Source organism: Thamnophis elegans, chromosome 5 (assembly GCF_009769535.1).
Source record: "Thamnophis elegans isolate rThaEle1 chromosome 5, rThaEle1.pri, whole genome shotgun sequence".
NCBI lineage: Eukaryota > Metazoa > Chordata > Lepidosauria > Squamata > Colubridae > Thamnophis > Thamnophis elegans.
Window position 1 is genome coordinate 32,481,586 of NC_045545.1, and position 21,327 is coordinate 32,502,912.

The 21,327-nt window shown below is 41.5% G+C and overlaps 1 protein-coding gene across 1 annotated transcript; it reads left to right on the forward strand.

Moving 5' to 3' along the window:
* Positions 1–3,508: 3,508 nt before the first annotated feature.
* Positions 3,509–21,317, forward strand: LDLRAD1 (low density lipoprotein receptor class A domain containing 1). Its single transcript, XM_032217456.1, has 6 exons — positions 3,509–3,529; positions 3,933–3,987; positions 6,434–6,598; positions 14,539–14,676; positions 19,419–19,547; positions 21,169–21,317. The coding sequence occupies exons 1-6, from the start codon at positions 3,509–3,511 to the stop codon at positions 21,315–21,317; spliced, it is 657 nt and encodes a 218-aa protein (XP_032073347.1).
* The last annotated feature ends 10 nt before the right edge of the window (positions 21,318–21,327 follow it).

Below are 21,327 nucleotides of genomic sequence, written 5' to 3' on the forward strand. Positions count from 1 at the left end.
TTTCTTCCTTACAGTTCCTGTGTAGATTGAAAGAAAGTTGTACATTCTCTGTTGGAGGCTCTTCAATATATTATAATTAATTTGTTCAGTATGAGAAACATTAACAAAACCATAATCGTCATTCTACGATAAATTCATTGAAAGAGCCAGTAGTTCAGTATTTATAATATTCAGCTTTTCTTTCTTTAGTAGGCATAGCCTACTTCAATGATATTATTATACAAAACTTAAGGTTCTGCTCTGAGAACAATTCTGAAAATTCCTCAGCAGGTTAGATGGGAGAAGTAAGCTTTTCTAGGCTAGATAATCTCACAATAAAAGCTTTCTCTAATTCCCTGCTATCAATATATCACCATAGCCTGTTAAAAAAAATGAAGCCAATTGTATAGGATATAGGAAATACAAGTGCAGAAATTTCAGAAGTTTCAAGTGGTAATGAACTTGCTAATTAAAACAATTACAAGAACCTCTGATCAAAAGACAAAACTAGTAGAAAATTTAGATTTGAATGAACTTAATTTTTTGCCCTTCATCTCATAAAATCTCCAGGAATAAAGTTTAGGGAAAAAAACTGATTGAGAGAATATGGTTTCTTGGCATTTTTTTTAAAAAAAGGAAAATGTTGTATATCAACTTTTCAAGATCATTTCAATCCTAATGTAAACAAGTATAAAATTATACATACTTCAAAATATATCTTTAAGAAAATATGTGTTTCAAATTATACCTCAAAATTAGTTTGACCTAGTCATGCTCAATGAATCTGATTTAAGCTACAGTGAGATATCTGAATCTTTCATAACTATAGAGATCTATAAAATATATCTGTTGTGGATGTAGTTCTCAATACATAGGGAATTATTCTGGTCCTTCCCTCTTTGCTGGACAGAACATTTGGAGTTATTTTAAAGTCTGGCAGAACTCCGTAATCTGTAGATTGAGGCAGTCATAGCTGTGATTTCCCAGAACTTCTCATTGCAGTGTGGATATGTCTGGAACCAAAAGATGTCTAGCTAATTGAGATATGAAAAATCTATCTCATGAGAATTCTGGTTTTTAATAAATTCAACCAAGAATCTGTAATAAGATGTCTTTCACTGTATTGTGATAAGTCTCCTGTATTGAGACTGATAAGGACTGAGGCTTAAACACCTAATTCTATAATTTAAACAGAAATAAATTATAGAATTAGGTGTTTAAGGCTTAGTCCTTATCAATCTGGGCACCAAATTACTTTGAGTGTAATTTGTATTGATTTTTTAAAAACTTCTCCAGACTCTTGCTTATGAAGTTTCTGGTTGAGAGAACAAACATCCTGTGGTCTAGGTTAGAACTTTTCTTTTTACTGAGTTACAAGCTGTATAACTCTGCCATGAATAGCTTTGTTATTTAGCTCCTTACAATTGAATGTTTGCCTAAAAGATTTTAAAGCAAAAATATTTTATATTTTTCCTTTTCTTTAATAAACTTTGATCTTATTTGTTTCTTGTGAAATTTGGCTATCTCCCAAAGAGTGGTGGAACCATGGAAGGGCTGTATAGTCTAGCCAAAAGCTTATAAGCTACATGGCCAGGAGGTTGAACAAAAGAAATTATTTCATTCCCCCATTCCATTTTTCCCTTTTAATCACAGAAACAGCATAGATGATGACAGGTCTACCGTATTTTTTTGGAGTATAAGACGCACCAAGATTTTGAAGAGGCAAATTAAAAAAAATGTTTTTGCACTTTGCAGACATCCCAAAAATGGTCAATTTTTCACGAAAACGGGCCCATTTTTTAAAGGGCATGCATAGCCTTTATGAGGCTTGTAGAGTGCTCCTGGGGACTGCCCCCCTCCAAAAAATGAGCAAAAAATGGCCCATGTTTTGCAAAAATGGCTCCTTCTTTTGTCAAAAAAGGGGCCTGTATAACTTTTAGGAGCCTTGTAGAGTGCTTCTAGGGCCTGAGGGGGCAAAAATGACCAAAGAACAGTCTGTTTTTCACTCATTTTTGCCCTTCCCAGCCCCCAGAAGCACTCTGGAAGCCTCCTAAAGGCTATGCATGGCCATTTTTGCAAAGGGGGCAGGGTTTTGGATGGCCAAAAATGCTGTATTCAGTGTATAAGACACACCCAGTTTTTCACCCTCTTTTCTGAGGGAAAAAGGTGCGTCTTATATTTCGAAAAATACGGAGTATAAAAATTCTTGCGCCATTATGATTGGGGGGGAAGGAAGATACCATATGAGTCACACACTAAAAGATAAATGATTTTATTTGCGAAGTACCAAGCCATTATCCCCCAAGGTAGGAAGATCGAACTGGGATGTGAAATCTAGAAAGATTTTGACACAGGTTTATCTCGGGCTTTCTGCCCTAAAGCTTAGCTATGTCATTATTCTGTATGTTTTATTTAGATCTTCTGCAAAATTAGTCCTCTGCGCTTACTTTAAGTAAATCTGAGGTTAAATTAAAACACAGAAAGATCTTCAGGCAATTTTTAAAGATTGCTCTTTCCACAGCAAGACAAATGTACTTATCTCAAAATTTAAATAGATTATTTTTTCTAAAATTTCTGTTACTGTGACAATGGGCTGTATATTAATCTATTACATATAGACTGAACACCATATGAATGTTATTAATGAACTGTACTATATGTAGTAATGTGTTGTATGTAGCTCTTGAGGCTATCTAGTTGAAAATCACTTGTAAGAAATAAGATACTTCAAACAGCTAAATCAATGCTGTTTAAAAAGTATCTTCTTTAATTTTTTTAAACATCTCATACCATTAAAGGTTATCCCAAATTTTAAAACTAAATTGGTGGTTTTCCTATACCAATTACATTATAAATTACACTGGTCAAATAAAGTTTAAAAAATGCAACTATGAACTACTTCAGTAACAGAGTTCTAACTTTGGCTAATTAAGAACAAAAAACACTCAAAGACTGAAAAAGATGCTCACATCATGTGTTTATATCATCATAACTTTACAAAGAGGTTGTGTTTCACAACGGTTGCCTTTACAGATAAATAATTTAAAAGTTAAGTTGGTTTATATCCTGAGCTTTCAAAGCAACATCATACTTGCCTATAATTAGTTTGTTCTTGCCTATAAATACATTGTTGCTATTTGTAAATTTTACTTACCGGTATGTGTCTAGCAGTGGCTGAATCATTAGTCATTTTCTTTGAAAGCTGAAAGGGACAACATAAATCAAAGGAGATTTTTTTCCTCTTTGTGCTTACGGTACTTCCATTTTCTTCAATATGATGGGGATGAAGTCCTATGTAAAAGAAGAAAATAGTCATTCTCTTTTGTTCTTTTGTTTCTCTTAGTAACCAGGTAACCCAACCCCAGGTATGTAATCTGGTGGTTTGGTCTCCTAATCAACACAGCATTTAATAAAAGCTAGCTCCTCTTTCTGTCTTGAGTAGCAACACCATTTTAACACTGATGTTTGAATGGTCAGAACAATTTTCTTTTTCTTGTCAGTATAATCCTGCTTGGCTTCTAGAAGGAAAATGAACAGAATTTACTCACAGGTAATCAGCCATACCTTTAGGATAATTATAATTACCCTTATGGATTAAAATAACAAATTTTGTTTTCTGTAAACAAGCTACAAATGCTAGACTATCATGTGCAGTTACTTTAGTAATAGAAAGTTGAATGGAATATAATTGAATATATTTATTGACACGATTCTTCAAATATGCATAAGGATATATGATGTAGTATTTTTTAATTACTTCAGTTTTTTCTTTAATTTTATCCCAGCAATAATACCCTGTATAATAACCCCAATGTGTTGCAATGTGCTTCATGGTAAAGCAGCTTCAGAACTCCTGAACTTGGCCTCTACTGCCTTAACTGAGGTAGCTAATAAAGTAGTTACTTGCTTTAAAGATCTTGGCTCAATATTTATTTTATTTTTATTAATTATAGAATTTTGATACGGATTCACTGGGTTCAACCAAATCCCATCTCACTGATATGAAAGGTAAAAAGTTCTGAATACTTAATTCAGTGACAAAGTACTAGATGCTTATTAAGTATGGTGAAGTGATTTTTTTGGGGAGAGTAGAAAATACACAGTCACAGCACACAAATACACACACAATTAATGATGCCATAGGAAATTTTTATAGTTTTGAATTAGAAAATTGTTAACAGTATATAAATATGTTAGAAATAGAAAATGCTACCCATGCAAAAATGACTTCTCATAGGTTATAACTAGGAAATGTATATTATGAAACTTGGAACAGAGAGAGGTATTATGATCTAATTCCATATTAAATCTTAATTTAATCAATTTAATAACATTTGTGATTTTAAGGTACTAGAATAGTGGATGGATGGATGGATGGATGGATGGATGGATGGATGGAAAATGTGGCTGTACAAATGGAAAACAGGATAGCATTTTTAAATCATTATTATTCATCTTTCACTTCTTTATGTGCATATATTCCCAGTCCTACTAGCTGGGGATTGTGTCAGTGATGATCCAAAGCTACTGGATGAAATGAAATTGTACAAGGATGTACTAACATTTTACTACTTTGAGTAAGAGAGTTTGTAGACTTTCAAGATAGACACATAAAAGGATAACTGTTATTATTTTACTTAATTTTTCTAAAGCAATTTTATGGCCACCCAACTTACACAAAGCATACAAAAAGGGAAAAAATGATAACCAACAAATACAAAAAACATATATAATTAAAAGCTAATAAGCAAAAATAAAAAGAGGTGATTGTGGCAGAGGTATACTATAATTCCTCAGCATGGCGCTCTACACACCTGATCGTCGTACAGGAAAGGAAGCAAGTCTTCCCTGCCTTTCTAAAAGTCTGTATGTACATCCATATCTACGCTAAAGAAAAAGAGACATATGCACTTGAGAAGGAAATGGGGAAAATAAATGGCACAATTTTCCTCTAAAATAGCATAAATGGAAGGATCTGATATCACTCATCAGTACAGAATAACATTAGAAATATTGAGAAATTTATTCTCTGTTGAGCTACTTAAAGATTGGAAAGCCAAAACCCAAAATGTGATAAATATATTCCATGTGGGCTTGGAATCCTGTTTATTTCCTTAGTTTTCTTGCGATGTTCGTTGAACAAGAGGTGTAGCTTGGAACACACCCTTTTAACTGCAGAAGAATCAGATTCTGTCTTCAATCTGTTAATGTTTGTAAAACATTACAAACAGGAGGTTTAAAAAAAACTTTTCCAAACAACCTAAAGAATATTGCCTGAATAAGGACCCTACATTTCTAAAATAAATGGCATAAAAGACAAATGTATTTATTTATTAGATGTTACCATATAATTTGATGAAGACCAATTTGGAATTCCGCCTGGACAAAATAATCTTTGTGTTCCATGACATTAAGGCAAAAGGAAGTCCATTAGATGAATGTTTCTCAGTTTCAGGAACTTTAAGATGGGTGGACTTCAATTCCTAGAATTTCCCAGCCAAAGTGAAGTCCACCCATCTTAAAAATTCTGAAACTGAGAAACACTGCATTAGATTTTGCTTTAAGAGATTTGGAGAAATGAAAATATTACAAAATTCATGCGGTTACAACGTAAAGATAAAGGTTTTCCTTGCACATATGTGCTAGTCGTTCCTGACTCTAGGGAGCGGTGCTCATCTCCGTTTCAAAGCAGAAGAGCCAGCACTGTCCAAAGAGGTCTCCATGGTCATGTGGCCAGCATGACTAAACGCCGAAGGCGCATGGAACACTGTTACCTTCCCACCAAAGGTGGTTTCTATTTTTCTACTTACATTTTTTTTACATGCTTTCAAACTGCTAGGTTGGCAGAAGCTGGGACAAGTAATGGGAGCTCACTCCGTTACGCACTACTAGGGATTCGAACCATTGAAGTACTGACCTTTCTGATCAACAAGCTCAGTGTCTTGGCCACTGACCCACTGTGTCCCACCATGCAGCTATACAGGCTTTATTTTTAATGTGAATAGATCATATGGTCCATGACAAGAGCAAAGACTTTTAAGCATATAAATATTTTATATGAAGGAAAAAGTAAAGTCTCCTGTAAATCAGGTTCAGATGATGGCTAACCTCTCTGTTGTTTTCCTGGCAATGATACAGAAGTACTTTGACACTGACATTTTCAGGAGGTTCTTTAAAAAAAAAAAAATTCCCATGAAGCTACGGCCCTGGCGTTCCTAGTAATCTCCTGTGCAAAATCCAATTAGGTCCAAGTTGCTTATATTTTTGTGATCTGCCATGGTCAGGCAAGCGCTAGTCACTGTATGGAGCAGATTGCAATTATGCTAGAATCCATGTATTTTCTCCATGACACTCCAATGGTCTTCTGTAGGTATTTTAGAAAGAAATTAATTGTTGGGAGCTGGCAGGAACCAATAATATGCGCATGAATTTTGCAGTAGTTTTCTTTCAATAGCAGGTACCACTCATGACCAACCAGACTGCTGCAGAAAGTGTTTTTCATGGACCCTTTGCACTCGACGATGCATCTGTGTATCTGCCATTAGTCTTATTATACTTGGTATCATCATTGCCATCATCGCATTGGCTGTGACCGTCGGCATTCCTCCTCCTACCCCAGGTCAGTTATTTCCAGATTTCAGTTTTAGTCTGACATCTATACCACAGGAAGAACAGTCGTGGCTCTTTCAGTATGTTGGATGCAGAGGTGATATTCGGCAGGTTCTCACCAGTTCTGGAGAACCGGTAGCGAAAAGTATGAGTAGTTTGGTGAACTGGTAAATACTGTCTCTGACTGGCCCCGCCCCCATTTATTCTCTGCCTCCCAAGTCCCAGCTTATTGGGAGGGAATGGAGGTTTTACAGTATCCTTCCCCTGCCATGCTCACCAAGCCATGCCCACCAACCCATGTCACACTCACCAAGTCACGCCCACAGAACCGGTAGTAAAAAAGTTTGAATCCCACCACTGGTTGGTGACAGTGTTGTCTGAACTATCAAGAGTTAGAAGAAAAGAGAACTTGATTGTTTATCAATATAACCAGTAATGGACATTTTTAAAGCACAGTTTGATATGTCATCAGTAACCACTTCAGAGGGTCTCATACGCTTTTTGTGCTCTTTGTAAAGTTTCACGGTCAGGGAAATATCTATTGCTTGTAATATTTATATAGTGGATGTTTTTTTTATTTAGTATTATAGGTATTTTCCATAAACAGGTGTCTATGGACTGATTCAGATACTCTGATCTCAAAACAGCGTTGCCATGGTTGCAGCTAGATACTAGAAATGACAATTCTAGCCTTATGACCTAGCATCAGTAAGTCTCTTATGAGTCACTATTGACTTTTCAAACATAACCATGGAGTTTTCTTGGCAATAGGATGGATATGTTTTGTCATACCATCTTTTAGGGCTTCATAGTCATACAAACCAACCCTGATCCTGTTTAGTTTCTGGGCAAAGCTAGGTCAGCCAGCTCCTACTATATGTACTCAAGTGAATCAACATAAAACCCATAAATGAATCACTTGATCACCTCTTTTTCTGCCCAACTGACATGAGCATGGCAAGATTGTTATGTGGGTTTAGACTAAACTAGGTCCACTAAATCTATGGAAGCTAAACCATACAATTATTATTTCCCTCTTAATAAAAATGCATCTATTTCTTTAAAGAAACTAATTTTATGGAAAACCACATTTATATTATGCAGGACAGCATGTCACTATCAAGAGCAGTGAAGGTAGTGCAGCCTCATATACTATTTTTGTCCCCCTCCATCCCATTTACCCATTTAAGTGGGAAGGTCTAAAATGAGATCCTAAGGTTATCAGTACTTCAGTTAGATGCAACCTTCCTTCAGATTTCCCTCCTCAAAGTGGGAAGATCAGGGTGAAGGTGGCAAAGTCACCTTACATAACCTTTCTATCAGGGGTAGTATACACTTACTTTACTTCCAGTTCGCAAATGTGAGTGTGCATGCATCCTTCTGCGCATGCACTTTTGGTGAAAAAATAGCCTAAATGGGATGCCATAGAGCCAGGCTACTGGTTTCGGCTACTGGTTTGGGCGATCTGGTTCGAACTAGTAGAATACCACCTCTGCTTTCTATGCTTATACATGCTGTAGTAGAGTATAAAAGGGGCTTATTAGATAGAGATAGGCCCACTCTCTTAATTGTATGTCAGCTATGTAATTATCCAAATTGCTTTTTTGAGTCAGATGTGTAACATCCATAATATAGCTTATAATTGGCCAACATTTACCTAAATGAGTGTTAATAGTTCCACTTTGATATACACTGTCATTTTGCAATTCACATCAAGTTCCACACCTTTTGAAGATGAGTTTGACTGCCACTAAAAGGTATATGATCTAATAAAATTAATCATGTGGCTGTCAAAACACTAAGTGCTCAATGCTTTGTAGGACACATATGAAATATATGTAGATGTATCTAATTGTTTTTCAAGTAGACCAATTCTCCTTTAATTCTCATGCTGCTCTAAGTTCAAAGTTGCTTTTATCACCATATAATTAACGTATCTGTTACAATATTATATAACTGACATTTTATAGGTATTCCTCGACCTGCAATAGTAATGGAACCTCCCCATTACAGCTAAAACGGTCTTGAAACGGCTCGTGTGACTAACCTGATTTAACAACTTTTGCGGCAGACATTAAGTGATTAAGTCATTAAGTAAACCAATTGTTCACTATGGCTGGATTTGCCAACAACCAGAAGTAAATGCTGTTTTTTGGCAAAGCATTGTAAAACCCGATCACAGGACCACAGGACTAGAGGTGGTATTCAGCAGGTTCTGACCAGTTCTGGTCAGAAATTTCTGGTAGCAGAAATTTTGAGTAGTTCAGAGAACCAGTAAATACCATCTCTGACTGGCCCCACCCCCATCTATTCTCTCCCAAGTCCTAGCTGATCGGGAGGGAATGGGGATTTTGCAGTAACCTTCCTCTGAAGTGGGGAGGGAATGGAGATTTTACAGTATAGTTCCTCTTCCACACCCACCAAGCCACGCCATGCTCACCAAGCCATGCCCACAGAACCGGTAGTAAAAAAAATTGAATCCCACCACTGCACAGGACACTGCAAAAGACTGCAGATCTAGGCCAGTTGCTAAGTGCCGAATGCACAGTCACATGACTGCACAGGGGGTCAGCCACCAGAATTTTGGAACTGGGTTGTAAGAACTCCTGGGGAGGTCCATCATAACTTTCAATGGTCCCTAAGCCACTGGTCATAAGTCAAAGAATACATGCATACACTTCAATTAATATTTGACACATAGGATATGTGACAGGATATGTGTCATGACTTATGTGACATGATAAAGGCATACATCTTTTAATATTCGATTTCCAAACTTCATGTAATTCCAATTATTGGCCAGAATGGACTGAAGAGGGGGCTTAGCCATCTGATCTGGAGATCCACTAATATGGGTATGGAATCTGTAAGGTAATTACAGTGTTAGGGAGACTGACTATGCTCTCCTGCAAATGATGTTTTATGGTTTTAATGGTTTTACTGCTTCTAATTTTTGATTATTTGTTGCATAATTTTTGATTATTTGTTGTACAGTACTGTTCTTTGTGGTTTTAACTTTGTATACTGCCTAGAGTCTTAGTAACTGTCTATTTGTTCTGTGACAGTTCTGTAAAAATTACCATGTTTCCTTGAAACTAAGACTTTTGACCCTCGAAATAAGTGCTTGGCCTTATTTTCAAGGAGGTCTTATTATTTTTGAGGTGCAGGAGGCGGCGAGCGTGGTCACTTCATGACTGTTGCTGTGTTGAAATATTTTTGGGGAGGGCTTATTTTCCGGGGAGGGCTCATTTTAGTGCATGCGCTCAAAAGCCCAATTGGTCTCATTATCCAGGGAAGTCTTATTTTCAGGGAAACAGGGTATGTTAAATTCAGTTTTAAAAGAAAAGTGGAAAAAAGAAATTATAGTATCTGAAGATTAATCTGTAGATCTAAAGCCTGGCCCGCGACACCGGCCTCTCCTTCACCCAGGTCAGCAACTGGTTCAAGAACCAGTGGCAGCGCAACCAGGGAAGCGGTGGTGGTGGAGCGGCCGGAGGAGCCGCGGGAGGAGGAGGAGGCACGCCCAGCAAGAGTGAATTCGATGGCAACCCCAGCACTGAGGATGAGTCTAGCCGTGGTCCGGAAGAAACGGAAGCCACGCAGGGCCTGTCCGCCAGCCAGGAGGGACTTGCAGGCCCCAGCAGCCTCTTCCTCCCCGGGGCCTGCACCAACACCTCGTCCACCCTTCTGAACGGGAACTTCATCACTGCCAGCTCTCCCCCCGCCGTGCTCCTCAACGCGCTGTGCTCCTCAACGGGGGCTCCGTCATCCAGACCCCCACCGGAGGTGTCATCCTGAACGGGCTGATGCTGGGAGACAACCAAACAATCACCCTCAGCCCCGTGGCTGCTCCCAGCCCGCCCATCCTCCTGAACGGCTCCGCCAGCCTGCTGAGCCCTAGGACCCCCAAGATGAAGGAGATGGGCAAAGCACCCCCTGGAGACCCTCTCCCCAGCCACAGTCATCCTCAACCTGGCAGCTCTCCAGGGAGAGGTGAAGTCGGAGTGCATGGACGCGCTGGCGTTCGGGGTGGAAATGAAGCCGGAGACTGCTGGGCAGGGGGCAGTTCTCCCTTCCCTCCTATCTCTCCCGGAGACCTCCCCGCTCCTCTCCGAGCACAAGGGCTGCGGTGCCCATGCCCCAAGTGGTCCCTTCCAATGAGGAAAGCCCTACAATCCCCCTGTTGCCCATAGCCCCTCAACCGGCAGTGCCCCAAAGTCCACAGATTGTGCCTCTTGCTAAACTGCTAGAGTTAAGTGACTGTCTGGGGACAAGACCGTTCGGAACCACTGATCGGGACTTCCAATTTTTTTTTTTTACCGTTCCTAAATTATTTTAATTACCATCGATTTAGGAACGACATTTTTTAGCTGGCTTGTTGGGTGTATGAGTGCATGAATGTGAGAGAAAATGTGCCCACTTTTAATTTAATTATTGTATTATTGTATTTTAATAACTATTGTGGGGTGTGCCTGAAGAGAGTGTTTGATTGGTGAGTATGATAGGACCGGGAGTGCGACCTGGACTCCCCTCCACTGAGTGCAGAAGCAGAAGTGGATGGGAGCCCAGACTCGCCTCCCATCCTGGAGTGAATGGTACGTGTGGCCTGCCGGGAAGAATGGGGGCCATGGGGGAGAGAGGTGGGTCTACGGGGATGGGGGGATGTCAGAGCATTTCGGTTATGACTGGGAGGGGCAGATATGACGGGATCTGTAGGGCTAGCCATTACCGGGGAAGAAGAACTCGCTACATTACAGCGATTCCTTGTTCTGGCCCCTCAGGCTCAACTCAAGGACCTGGTGGCAGAGGAGTTCAGGGCCCTGGTCTCAGGTTGTTGCTGCTAAATGCCAGGTCATTTGTGAACAAACTGACCTGGCATTTAGCAGCAACAACCTGAGACCAGGGCCCTGAACTCCTCCGGGATCTAATATTAGACAAGGAGGCAGACCTGGCATGTATAACCGAAACCTGGCTGGGCCAAGAGAGAGGAGTTCCCCTCTCAGAAATGTGCCCAGATGCGTTTCCGGTGCTCCACCAACCACGACACCAGAGAAAGGGGTGGGGGAGTAGCAGTTATCATCTGAAGGTCGTTAGTTCCTCGCAGGATCCCTGTCCCAAAGATTGTGGGGTGTGAGTCTCTCCTCTTGAAGTTGGACCTAAGGATTCAATTGGGCTTGCTGTTGACGTACCTGCCTCCCAGCTGCGTCACGACAGCCCTGCCTGTGCTGCTAGAGGCAGTAGCCGGGTTGGCTGTGGAGTTCCCCAGACTAATGGTACTGGGGGACTTTAATCTGCTGTCTCTTGGTGAACACTCAGATGGGGCACAAGAGTTCATGGCTTCCATGACAACCACGGACTTGACCCAGGTAGTTCAGACTCCAACTCATAGAGCGGGACACACGCTTGACCTTGTATTTCTCTCGGGGCAGTGGAGACGTGATCTTGATTTAAGGGGAATAGAGACCTCGCCCTTGTCATGGTCAGATCACTCCTTGCTGAGGCTTGACTTCAGGATGCTACTCCTCCATTGCAGGGAGGTGGACCCGACTAAATGGTTCCGCCCCAGGGGCCTGATGGACCCGGAGGGATTTCAGAGGGAGCTTGGAGAGACTCCCTTGTCTGCAATCTGGCCGAGTCTTTGGTCGCTGCCTGGAACGTTGCGGCGGCTGAAGCATTGGAACAGATTGAGCCTTTGAGGCCTCTCCATGGCAGTGGATCCAGGAGGGCACCTTGGTTTACCGAGGAACTCTGGGAAATGAAGCACCAAAAGAGATGCCTAGAGCGATGTTGGAGGGCTAGTAACTCTGAATCTGATCAATCACTATTAAGAGCCTTTATTAGGACTTACCTAGTGGCGATATGGGCGGCAAAATGTACGCATTTTTCTGCACTTATTGCGTCCACGGAATCTCACCCAGCTGCCCTGTTTAGGGTGACCCGCTCCCTCCTGAAAGGTGAGGAGGCCAGGGAACCCCTGCAGGGAAGAGCTGAGGAGTTTGTTCAATTTCTGTCGGATAAAATCACTCAGATTCGGACAGACCTGGACTCCGCTTGAGCAGTACCAGCCGAGATGCTGAGGTTTAGTCTTAATTGGATTTCCTGGGATGAGTTCGAATTGGTCACCCCTGAGGAAGTGGACAAGGCCATGGGAGCGATGAGTGCCTCCACCTGTTTACTGGACCCGTGCCCCTCCTGGCTGGTTTCGACCAGCAGAGAGGTGACACGAGGCTGGCTCCAGATGATTCTAACGCATCTTTGCAGGAGGAGTCTTTCCCGCAACCATTAAAGGAAGCAGTGGTAAGACCCTTCCTCAAGAAGCCTTCCCTGGACCCAGCTATTTTGAAAAACTATCGTCCTGTCTCCAACCTTCCTTTTTTAGGGAAGGTTGCTGAGAAGGTGGTGGCGCTTCAACTCCGATAGACCTTGAATGAAATGGATTATCTAGACTCCTTTCAGTCCAGTTTCAGGCCTGGGTACAGCATGGAAACCGCTTTGGTCACCCTGACCGATGATCTCTGGCGGGCCAGGGATAGAGGACATTCCTCTATCCTGGTGCTTCTTGACCTCTCAGTGGCCTTCGATACCATCGACCATGGTATCCTTCTGCAATGCCTAGGGGAGGTGGGAGTGAGAGGCACCATTTTACGGTGGTTCTCCTCTTACCTCTCTGACAGGTCGCAGTCGGTGTTGGTCGGGGGGCAAAGGTCGACCCCTAGGCCCCTCAAATGTGGTGTGCCACAGGGTTCGGTCTTGTCCCCCCTCCTATTTAACATCTACATGAAGCCGCTGGGTGAGATCATGCGACAGCACAGGGTAAAGTACCATCAATACGCAGACGATACTCAACTGTATCTTTCTGCCCCGTGCCAGCTCAGTGTAGCGGCGGACGTGATGTGCCGATGCCTGGAGGCTGTTAGGATCTGGATGGGGGTGAACAAACTTGTGCTCAATCCCGATAAGACTGAGTGGCTTTGGATGCTGCCCCTGAAGTACAGCTTAGACAGTCCATCCTTAACCCTGGGGGGTGAAAATTTACGCCCCTCAGAGAGGGTCCACAATTTGGGGGTCCTCCTGGATTCGCAGCTGAAACTGGAGCATCATCTATCGACTGTGACCAGGGGGGCCTTTGCCCAGGTTCTTCTGGTGCACCAATTGCGGCCTTATTTGGATTGGGAGGCACTTCAAACGGTTACTCACACCCTTGTCACCTCAAGGCTGGATTATTGCAATGCGCTCTACATGGGGCTACCCTTGAAAAGCGTTCGGAGACTGCAGTTAGTCCAGAATGTGGCCACGTGAGCGATATTGGGTGACCGAGGTACACTCACGTTACACCTGTCCTCCGCGAGCTGCACTGGCTACCAATTGGTCTCCAGACGCAATTCAAGGTGTTGGTTATCACCTTTAAAGCCCTACATGACTTAGGGCCAGAGTACCTTCGAGACCGCCTACTGCCACATACCTCCCAGTGGCCAGTAAGATCCCACAGATTGGGCCTCCTTCAGATGCCGTCAGCCAGACAGTGTCGGCTGGCGGGCCCCCGGAGGAGAGCCTTCTCTGTGTTTGCTACGACTCTTTGGAATCAGCTACCCCCACAGATCCGGACCATACCCACTCTCATGGCCTTCAGGAAAGCTGTAAAAACTTGGCTGTTCCGGCAGGCCTGTGGCTGTTGACCTCACTGTTAGAATGAATGCATGAGGTGTTGCTATTTTAAACCGTTTTCTTTTGTTATGTGTTCGTTATGTGTCTTTTTTTTTCTTTTTCTTTTTGTAAGCTGCCCGGAGTCCTTCAGGATTGGGCGGCATATAAATTTTATTAATAAATAAGTAAATAAATAAATAATTTGAATTGCATCAAATTTCATAGAAGTATATACAGCAGTACTGTTAGTTCTGATTATTGAGTGTCAGTATTTACAATTTGTTTGCTCTTGGTTTTATTTTTCAGTTAACCGTTTATGTGTGACTACCAGTAAGCAGACAGGCTTTTTATGTGATAACAGAGAGACCTGCATTCCAGCCAGTGAAGTTTGTGACACAAGACAAAATTGTGCCAATGGGGAAGATGAGCAAAAAGCATTATGTAGTAAGAGCTTTATGTTGTGCCTTTCTTCTTGTTCTCTTCACATCACAATATTTTTCTATAGGACACTTTAGACCAGGAGTGTCAAACTCGATTTCATTTAGGGTTGCATCAGGGTTGTGTTGGACCTTGGGGGGCTAGGGTGGGCATGGCCAGGGTGGGCATGGCCAGTTTGATGTCACTTGTGTCAGGGGCGCCTGTGTGGCCCGAGAACTCTGCCAGCGAAAATGGCTCCTGAGCACCATTTTTGGCTGCAACGGCGTCCTGCAACTCTCTGCCAATGAAAAAGGAGCTCACACTCAGCCCTCGTGCGCTCCATTTTCAGTGGCAAAGGCACCGGGGGCCAGTCCTTCGCTGTTTCTAGGTCAGCCCCAGGCCAGATATAAGTACCCCACAGCTGGATCTGGCCTCTGGGCCTTGAGTTTGACACCCCTGTCTTACACTCCTTGTAAAGGATATGTGATTATATATTCTGCAGTTTTAATGTTATTTTTTCTATTTAGAAGGGAATGTTTGGTCATTTATGCTATACCTTAAAACAAACAACTGGCTTACTATAGGGCTACAAGATCTCAAGGTCCAAAATTGGTGTACAAGTGTTCTTAAAGTAATATAGAAAATATGTAAATATGTTAGCTCATGTGCACATTAATTTCTATATAACTTTAAGGACACTTGAACATAATTTCCATATAACTTTAAGCACACTTGAATAATAAGTCGCATAATATCATGAGTAATTTCTCCTCAATAACATCTGAATTTGAATATTTGTGGTTTTCAATTGAATCTAATATTCTTTTTCTAAGTAAGATCCCTTCATTCCACTGCTCTAGCAAATAATGTAAACATTACCTAAGCTGAAAAGAGAGCCATATTATCAGGGTAAGCACAATATTACTGAAAAGCCGAATATATATAGTACAGGTAGTCCTGAACTTAAACCATTCATTTAGTGACCATTCAAAGTTACAATGGCACTGAGAAAAATGTGACTTATGACCATTTTTCACACTTACAGCCATTATAGCATCCCCATAGTCACATGATCAAAATCCAGATGCTTGGCAGTTGCAGTGGCCCAGGGTCATATGATCATGTTTTTTGACCTCCTGACAAGCAAAGTCAGTGGGAAAGCCAGATTCACTTAACAACCATGTTACTAACTTAACAACTGCAGTGATTAATTACTGTGGCAAAAAAGGTCATAAAATAGGGCAAAACTCGATTAGCAATTATTTTCTTGCGAACATAAATTTTGGGCTCAATTGTGATCGTAGGCTGAGAACTATCTATAGTAACCTAAGTTGCTGTACTTTTTGAAACAGAAACATTATAATAACTACCAGAAATGAACCAAGAATAAAATGATCTCAGACCTCTTTGATTTCTTCGGATGTCTCTGTGCATATTTCTAATTTCAGCAAATATTTTTAATACAGTTGCATTGTCCTGCCAACAATATGGAAGTTTGTGCTTTAGTGTCAAATCTTGTTTGCATTCATCCTCTGCTCCAATTCATTTTTCCTCATCTTATCCCCAGTCCATATGGTCAACCAGGTTTTACTATGTAATTATTTGAAGATGAGCCCATTGGGATTATTTTAAAAAATCTGCTAGCATAATTCAGGAAAATACAGCAAAGGACAGCAGGAAATGAGAAGTTAGAAGGACTTCTCATTGACTTTGGATAGCTTACATTATATCTGAATATTCTAGAACATTATGTTTTAAATTAGAATTAGGCTATGGACAAAAACAAGATTCAAATGTTCTGCATTTCTTTAGCCTCACCACTACAAGCTCTAGGTGTCCCTTTTTGGAAAATTGATCCATTTTGTTTTAAGATTACAATTACTATTAATTGTACTATTAATACAACATCTACATGAAACCGCTGGGCGAGATCATTCGGAGGCACGGGATAAGATACCACCAATATGCGGACGATACGCAGCTGTATCTGTCCGCCCCGTGCCAACTCAATGAAGCGGTGGACATGATGAACCGGGGTCTTGAAGCCGTTAGGGACTGGATGAGGGCTAACAAGCTTGTACTCAACCCGGAGAAGACCGAGTGGTTGTTGTGTTTCCCTCCCAATAATTCAGTTAGTGTTCCATCACTCAGGCTGGGGGGTCAAATTTTTTACCCCTCAGACAGGGTTCGCAACTTGGGAGTCCTCCTGGACCCACAGCTGACTTTCGACCACCATCTGACGGCTGTGACCAGGGGGGCATTTGCCCAGGTTTGCCTGGTGCGCCAGTTGCGACCCTACCTGAACCAGGAGGCTCTCACAACAGTCACTCGGGCCCTTGTGACCTCTAGGCTGGAATACTGCAACGTGCTCTACATGGGGCTGCCCTTGAAGAGCATCCGGCGACTTCAGCTAGTACAGAATGCGGCCGCGCGAGTGATTGTGGGCGCACCTCGGTTCGCCCACATAACACCCATCCTCCGCGAGCTGCGCTGGCTACCTGTTGATCTCCGGGTGCGCTTCAAGGTCCTACTTACCACCCATAAAGCCCTTCATGGCAGTGGATCTGCGTACTTGAGAGACCGCCTCCTGCCAATTACCTCCTTGCAACTTATTCGATCGCACAGATTAGGCCTCCTCCGAGTTCCATCTGCCAGTCAGTGTCGACTGGCAACTACACGGAGGAGAGCCTTTTCAGTAGTAGCTCCGACCCTTTGGAACGATCTCCCCGTGGAGATTCGTACCCTCACCACCCTCCAGACCTTCCGCACAGCCCTCAAGACCTGGCTATCCCGTCAGGCCTGGGGATAAAGATTGTAATCTGCCCCCACCCGAATGATGAATGTTGTGTTTTATTTTTACTTGCACTGTTTTCATGTTTATTGTTTTATTGTCTTATATCCCCTTCCCTATAAATTGTAAGCCGCCCTGAGTCCCCTCAGGGAAAAGGGCGGCCTATAAATAATAAACTAAAAAAAAAAAAAAAATTAACAGATTTGATCTGAGAAGTTGATTCTAAATGAAATGTGTCAATAGGTGTTGATCACCGTCCCACCTCACACTTACTTTATTTCCACTTTTTTCAGAAGCTAGATTCAGAATAAAGCATACTGACTTGACATCTTAAATTAGGCTGAACTGGAATTACGTAGTAGTTTATGATTTAGGAGGTTGTGGGAAGCCAGCCTTTGTCTTAACATGTCTGAGCACTAATGAGTTGTATTGTGGAAAGAATTTTAATTCAAAATTAGATTTATTTGTATACCTATACTGTCTCTAACCCTCCTTTTGATAATTAACTTGACTCATAAGTAACTGAAACTAGAATACTGTGTTGCAAACAAAGTCAATACAATGTTGCAAAGATTGCTAATCCACTTCCTCCATTCATATAATGGCCAGGCTAACCTAATTAATCTGGCAAATAATAGCAGGCAGGGAAAACCCTTTTCCAATACAGAGTTTCCCTGGGTACACAGAAATGGCATCCAAAGTCAGCACATAAGCACACACCAAAGGGAAAAGATTTACATGCACACTAAGCAAAGTAAGATAAGAACTTTTCCATCAGACCTGAACATCTACCAAACAAGGGCACACTTACATACACCGCATAAAGGACCATCTCTCCTATAAATATTTCTAGTCTCTGTACCCCAAATTTTAACTACCTCAAGTGCTGCTTCTATGTTCTTGAATAAATTTCTTCCTCTTCAAGCAGCTGAATCCCATGTCATTCTTACACAATCCCAGCTGAGATTCCGACTAGAATATTCTTCTCACAGTAAGCTCTCTTTAGAGTTGAACATGCTATGGTCGTGTCACATGATATATCACAACTTTTCCCCCTCCCTTCACTAATCTGGGTGTGGGCCAGAAGTGGTATTCTGCAGGTTCTGACCAGTTCTAGAGAACTGGTAGCGGAAATTTTGAGTAGTTCGGAGAACCGTTAAATACCACCTTTGACTGGCCCCATCCCCACCTATTCTCTGCCTCCCGAGTCCCAGCTGATCTGGGAGAAATGGGGATTTTGCAGTATCCTTCCCCTGCCATGCCCACCAAGCCATGCCCACCAGGCCATGCCATGCCCACTGAGTTATGCCCACAGAACTAGTAGTAAAAAAATTTGAATCCCACCACTGACGTGGGTGTGGGCAACACATGACACATCTGGCCCAAGGGCCACGAGTTTGACAGCCCTGATTTAGTGTGATTTGTTTGGTTTTGGTTTAGTATATTGTGTGAACACAGACATTTATGGATTATTTAATAAATCATTGCACAAACTGCAAGTTTGATCAATGCATCCTATTTTGGCATGCAAGCTCATTTAACCAGGAATCTCTGCTTTTGTACAGTACTCTCTAAAAGGCCATTCTCATGGGTGAAAAACAGTTCAGAATTCAAGGGGACAGTTTAACTAAGCAAAACTGGATATATATATATTTAGACACACTTTAGAATTACAATCAGTATATAAAAATATTTAAACTTGGCATTCAAAAGGTTTAAACCAAAAAAACACATCTGAAGTAATCAGGTTTTTTTAATCATCAAATTTATTCTGCAATAAATATTTCAACACCTAATAGCTTGCATTTCTAAGCAAAATAAGTATTTCATCAACATTGCGGGGATATCCCTTATATTTACTTGTCAGGTCTAGATTTATTTGTTAGCATAATGTATTTTCTTGACTGGTCACATTTTAAGGAAACTTCTTTTTTTTTTACAACAGTATAAGCTTACATTCATTTGTTTGTTTTGGTAGGTGATTTGCCAAAAAGCCTTCCTGGACACTTGATATTTTATTGCAAGAATCCCAGGCTTTGGATCTATGCCGACAAAAAGTGTAATGGATTTAATGATTGTGGAGATTGTTCTGATGAAATAGGGTCACGTGAGTCCTTTATTTGCTGAAAAATTAAAGTCATGGTTTTAAATATAAATGAATATTTTAAAGCTTTAGTTGTCTCCCACAGGTTTTTTTTCCATTAGTTGACCTTGCCCTCAACATACGTACACACTCATACACAAACATATACAACAGAGGGGAAACAGAAGACTAGTTATTCAAGTCAAGAGCAAAGGAATTAAGTGTAACGCAGCATAGAACTATGCTGTGCTGGTTGGTCTGTTCCTGTTTTGTTGATGTTCTTCCTTATACAGGTCGTTTGACTTTCTGGCCAGTAGATGAGAAAAGAGTTGGCTCCATAAGGAAAGGAGTCCCTGTAGAGGTGGTATTCAGCAGGTTCTGACCAGTTCTGGAGAACCGGTAGTGGAAATTTTGAGTAGTTTGGAGAACTGGTAAATATCATCTCTGACTGGCCTCAGCCCCATCTATTCTCTGCCTCCTGAGTCCCAGCTGATCTGGGAGAAATGGGGATTTTGCAGTAACCTTCCCCTGGAGAGGGGAGGGAAGGGATATTTTACAGTATCCTACCCCTGCCATGCCCACCTAGCCATGCCACGCCCACTATGCCATGCCCACAGAACGAATAGTACAAATTTTTGAATCCTACCACTGAATCCCTGTGAATTTTACTCTGCTAGTCATTGCCAACTCTAGGGGGGTGGGGCAGTGCGCATCTCCATTTCAAGGCCATAAGCCAGAGTTTACGGATGGCTATACAGCTAGTCCTCGACTTACAACAGTTCATTTGGTGACCATTCAAAGTTACAATGGCATTGAAAAAAGTGACATGACCATTGTTCACACTTATGGCCATTGCAGCATCCCCACGTGAATTACAATCGGATGCTTGATAACTGGTTCATAATTATGATAGTTGCAGTATCCTGGGGTTATGGGATCACCTTTTGTGACCTTCTGACCAGCAAAGTCAATTGGGAAGCCAGATTCACTTAATAACCCTGTTACTAATTTAACAACAGTGACTCACTTAACAAAGGTGGCAAGAAAAGTCAAATTCGTAAAATGGGACAAAACTCATTTAACAAATTTCTCACTTAGCAACATAAATTCTGGACTCCGTTGCGGTCGTAAGTTGAAGACAACCTGTAATTATAAATTGATCAGTTCCCACTAAGGGTTTTTAAAAATACCTGTTCCATTATGGTCTATGCATTGCTTTCTTTTCTGTACATGCTCTGCCACACCATACAGGGCTAATATATTCAAGAAGTAATACAAAACTGGCAGATCATGTTTGACTAGGAAGCACAATAGAAAGTAAAGTGCTGTGAGTTGCTGTGTCATTTGCTGACCAACAGGATTTCCCCCTGAAATAGCCTCGTAAATAAGATCAAGAGATTGCGTTGACATACTGTAAATATATTTAAAAGACTCAGAATTTTCTTTGGCATACGATTTCTCTAATCTTGAACCTTTCAGGTGTGTTACGGCTAGCGTTTTCATAAGTAAGCACTGTCCACAGCTAATGTTTCAGAGTTCTGGGTGGGGGACACGTAGGTAGGATTAACCACCAACCACTGTTATGATTTTTGGGAAGAAAAATCCTATTACTTGAGTTCATGTGTGTGTATTTTTAATCTTGTAGAAGCCAACTGTCCTCCTTGTGGATCTGAATCTTGGAGTTGTACCCTGGTGGTCTTCCATGATTATTGTACCTGCATTCCTAGAAGTTTTTGCCGAGATGGAATACAACACTGCTTTGACTGGTCTGATGAATACCGCTGTACAAGATAAGCAGAGGATG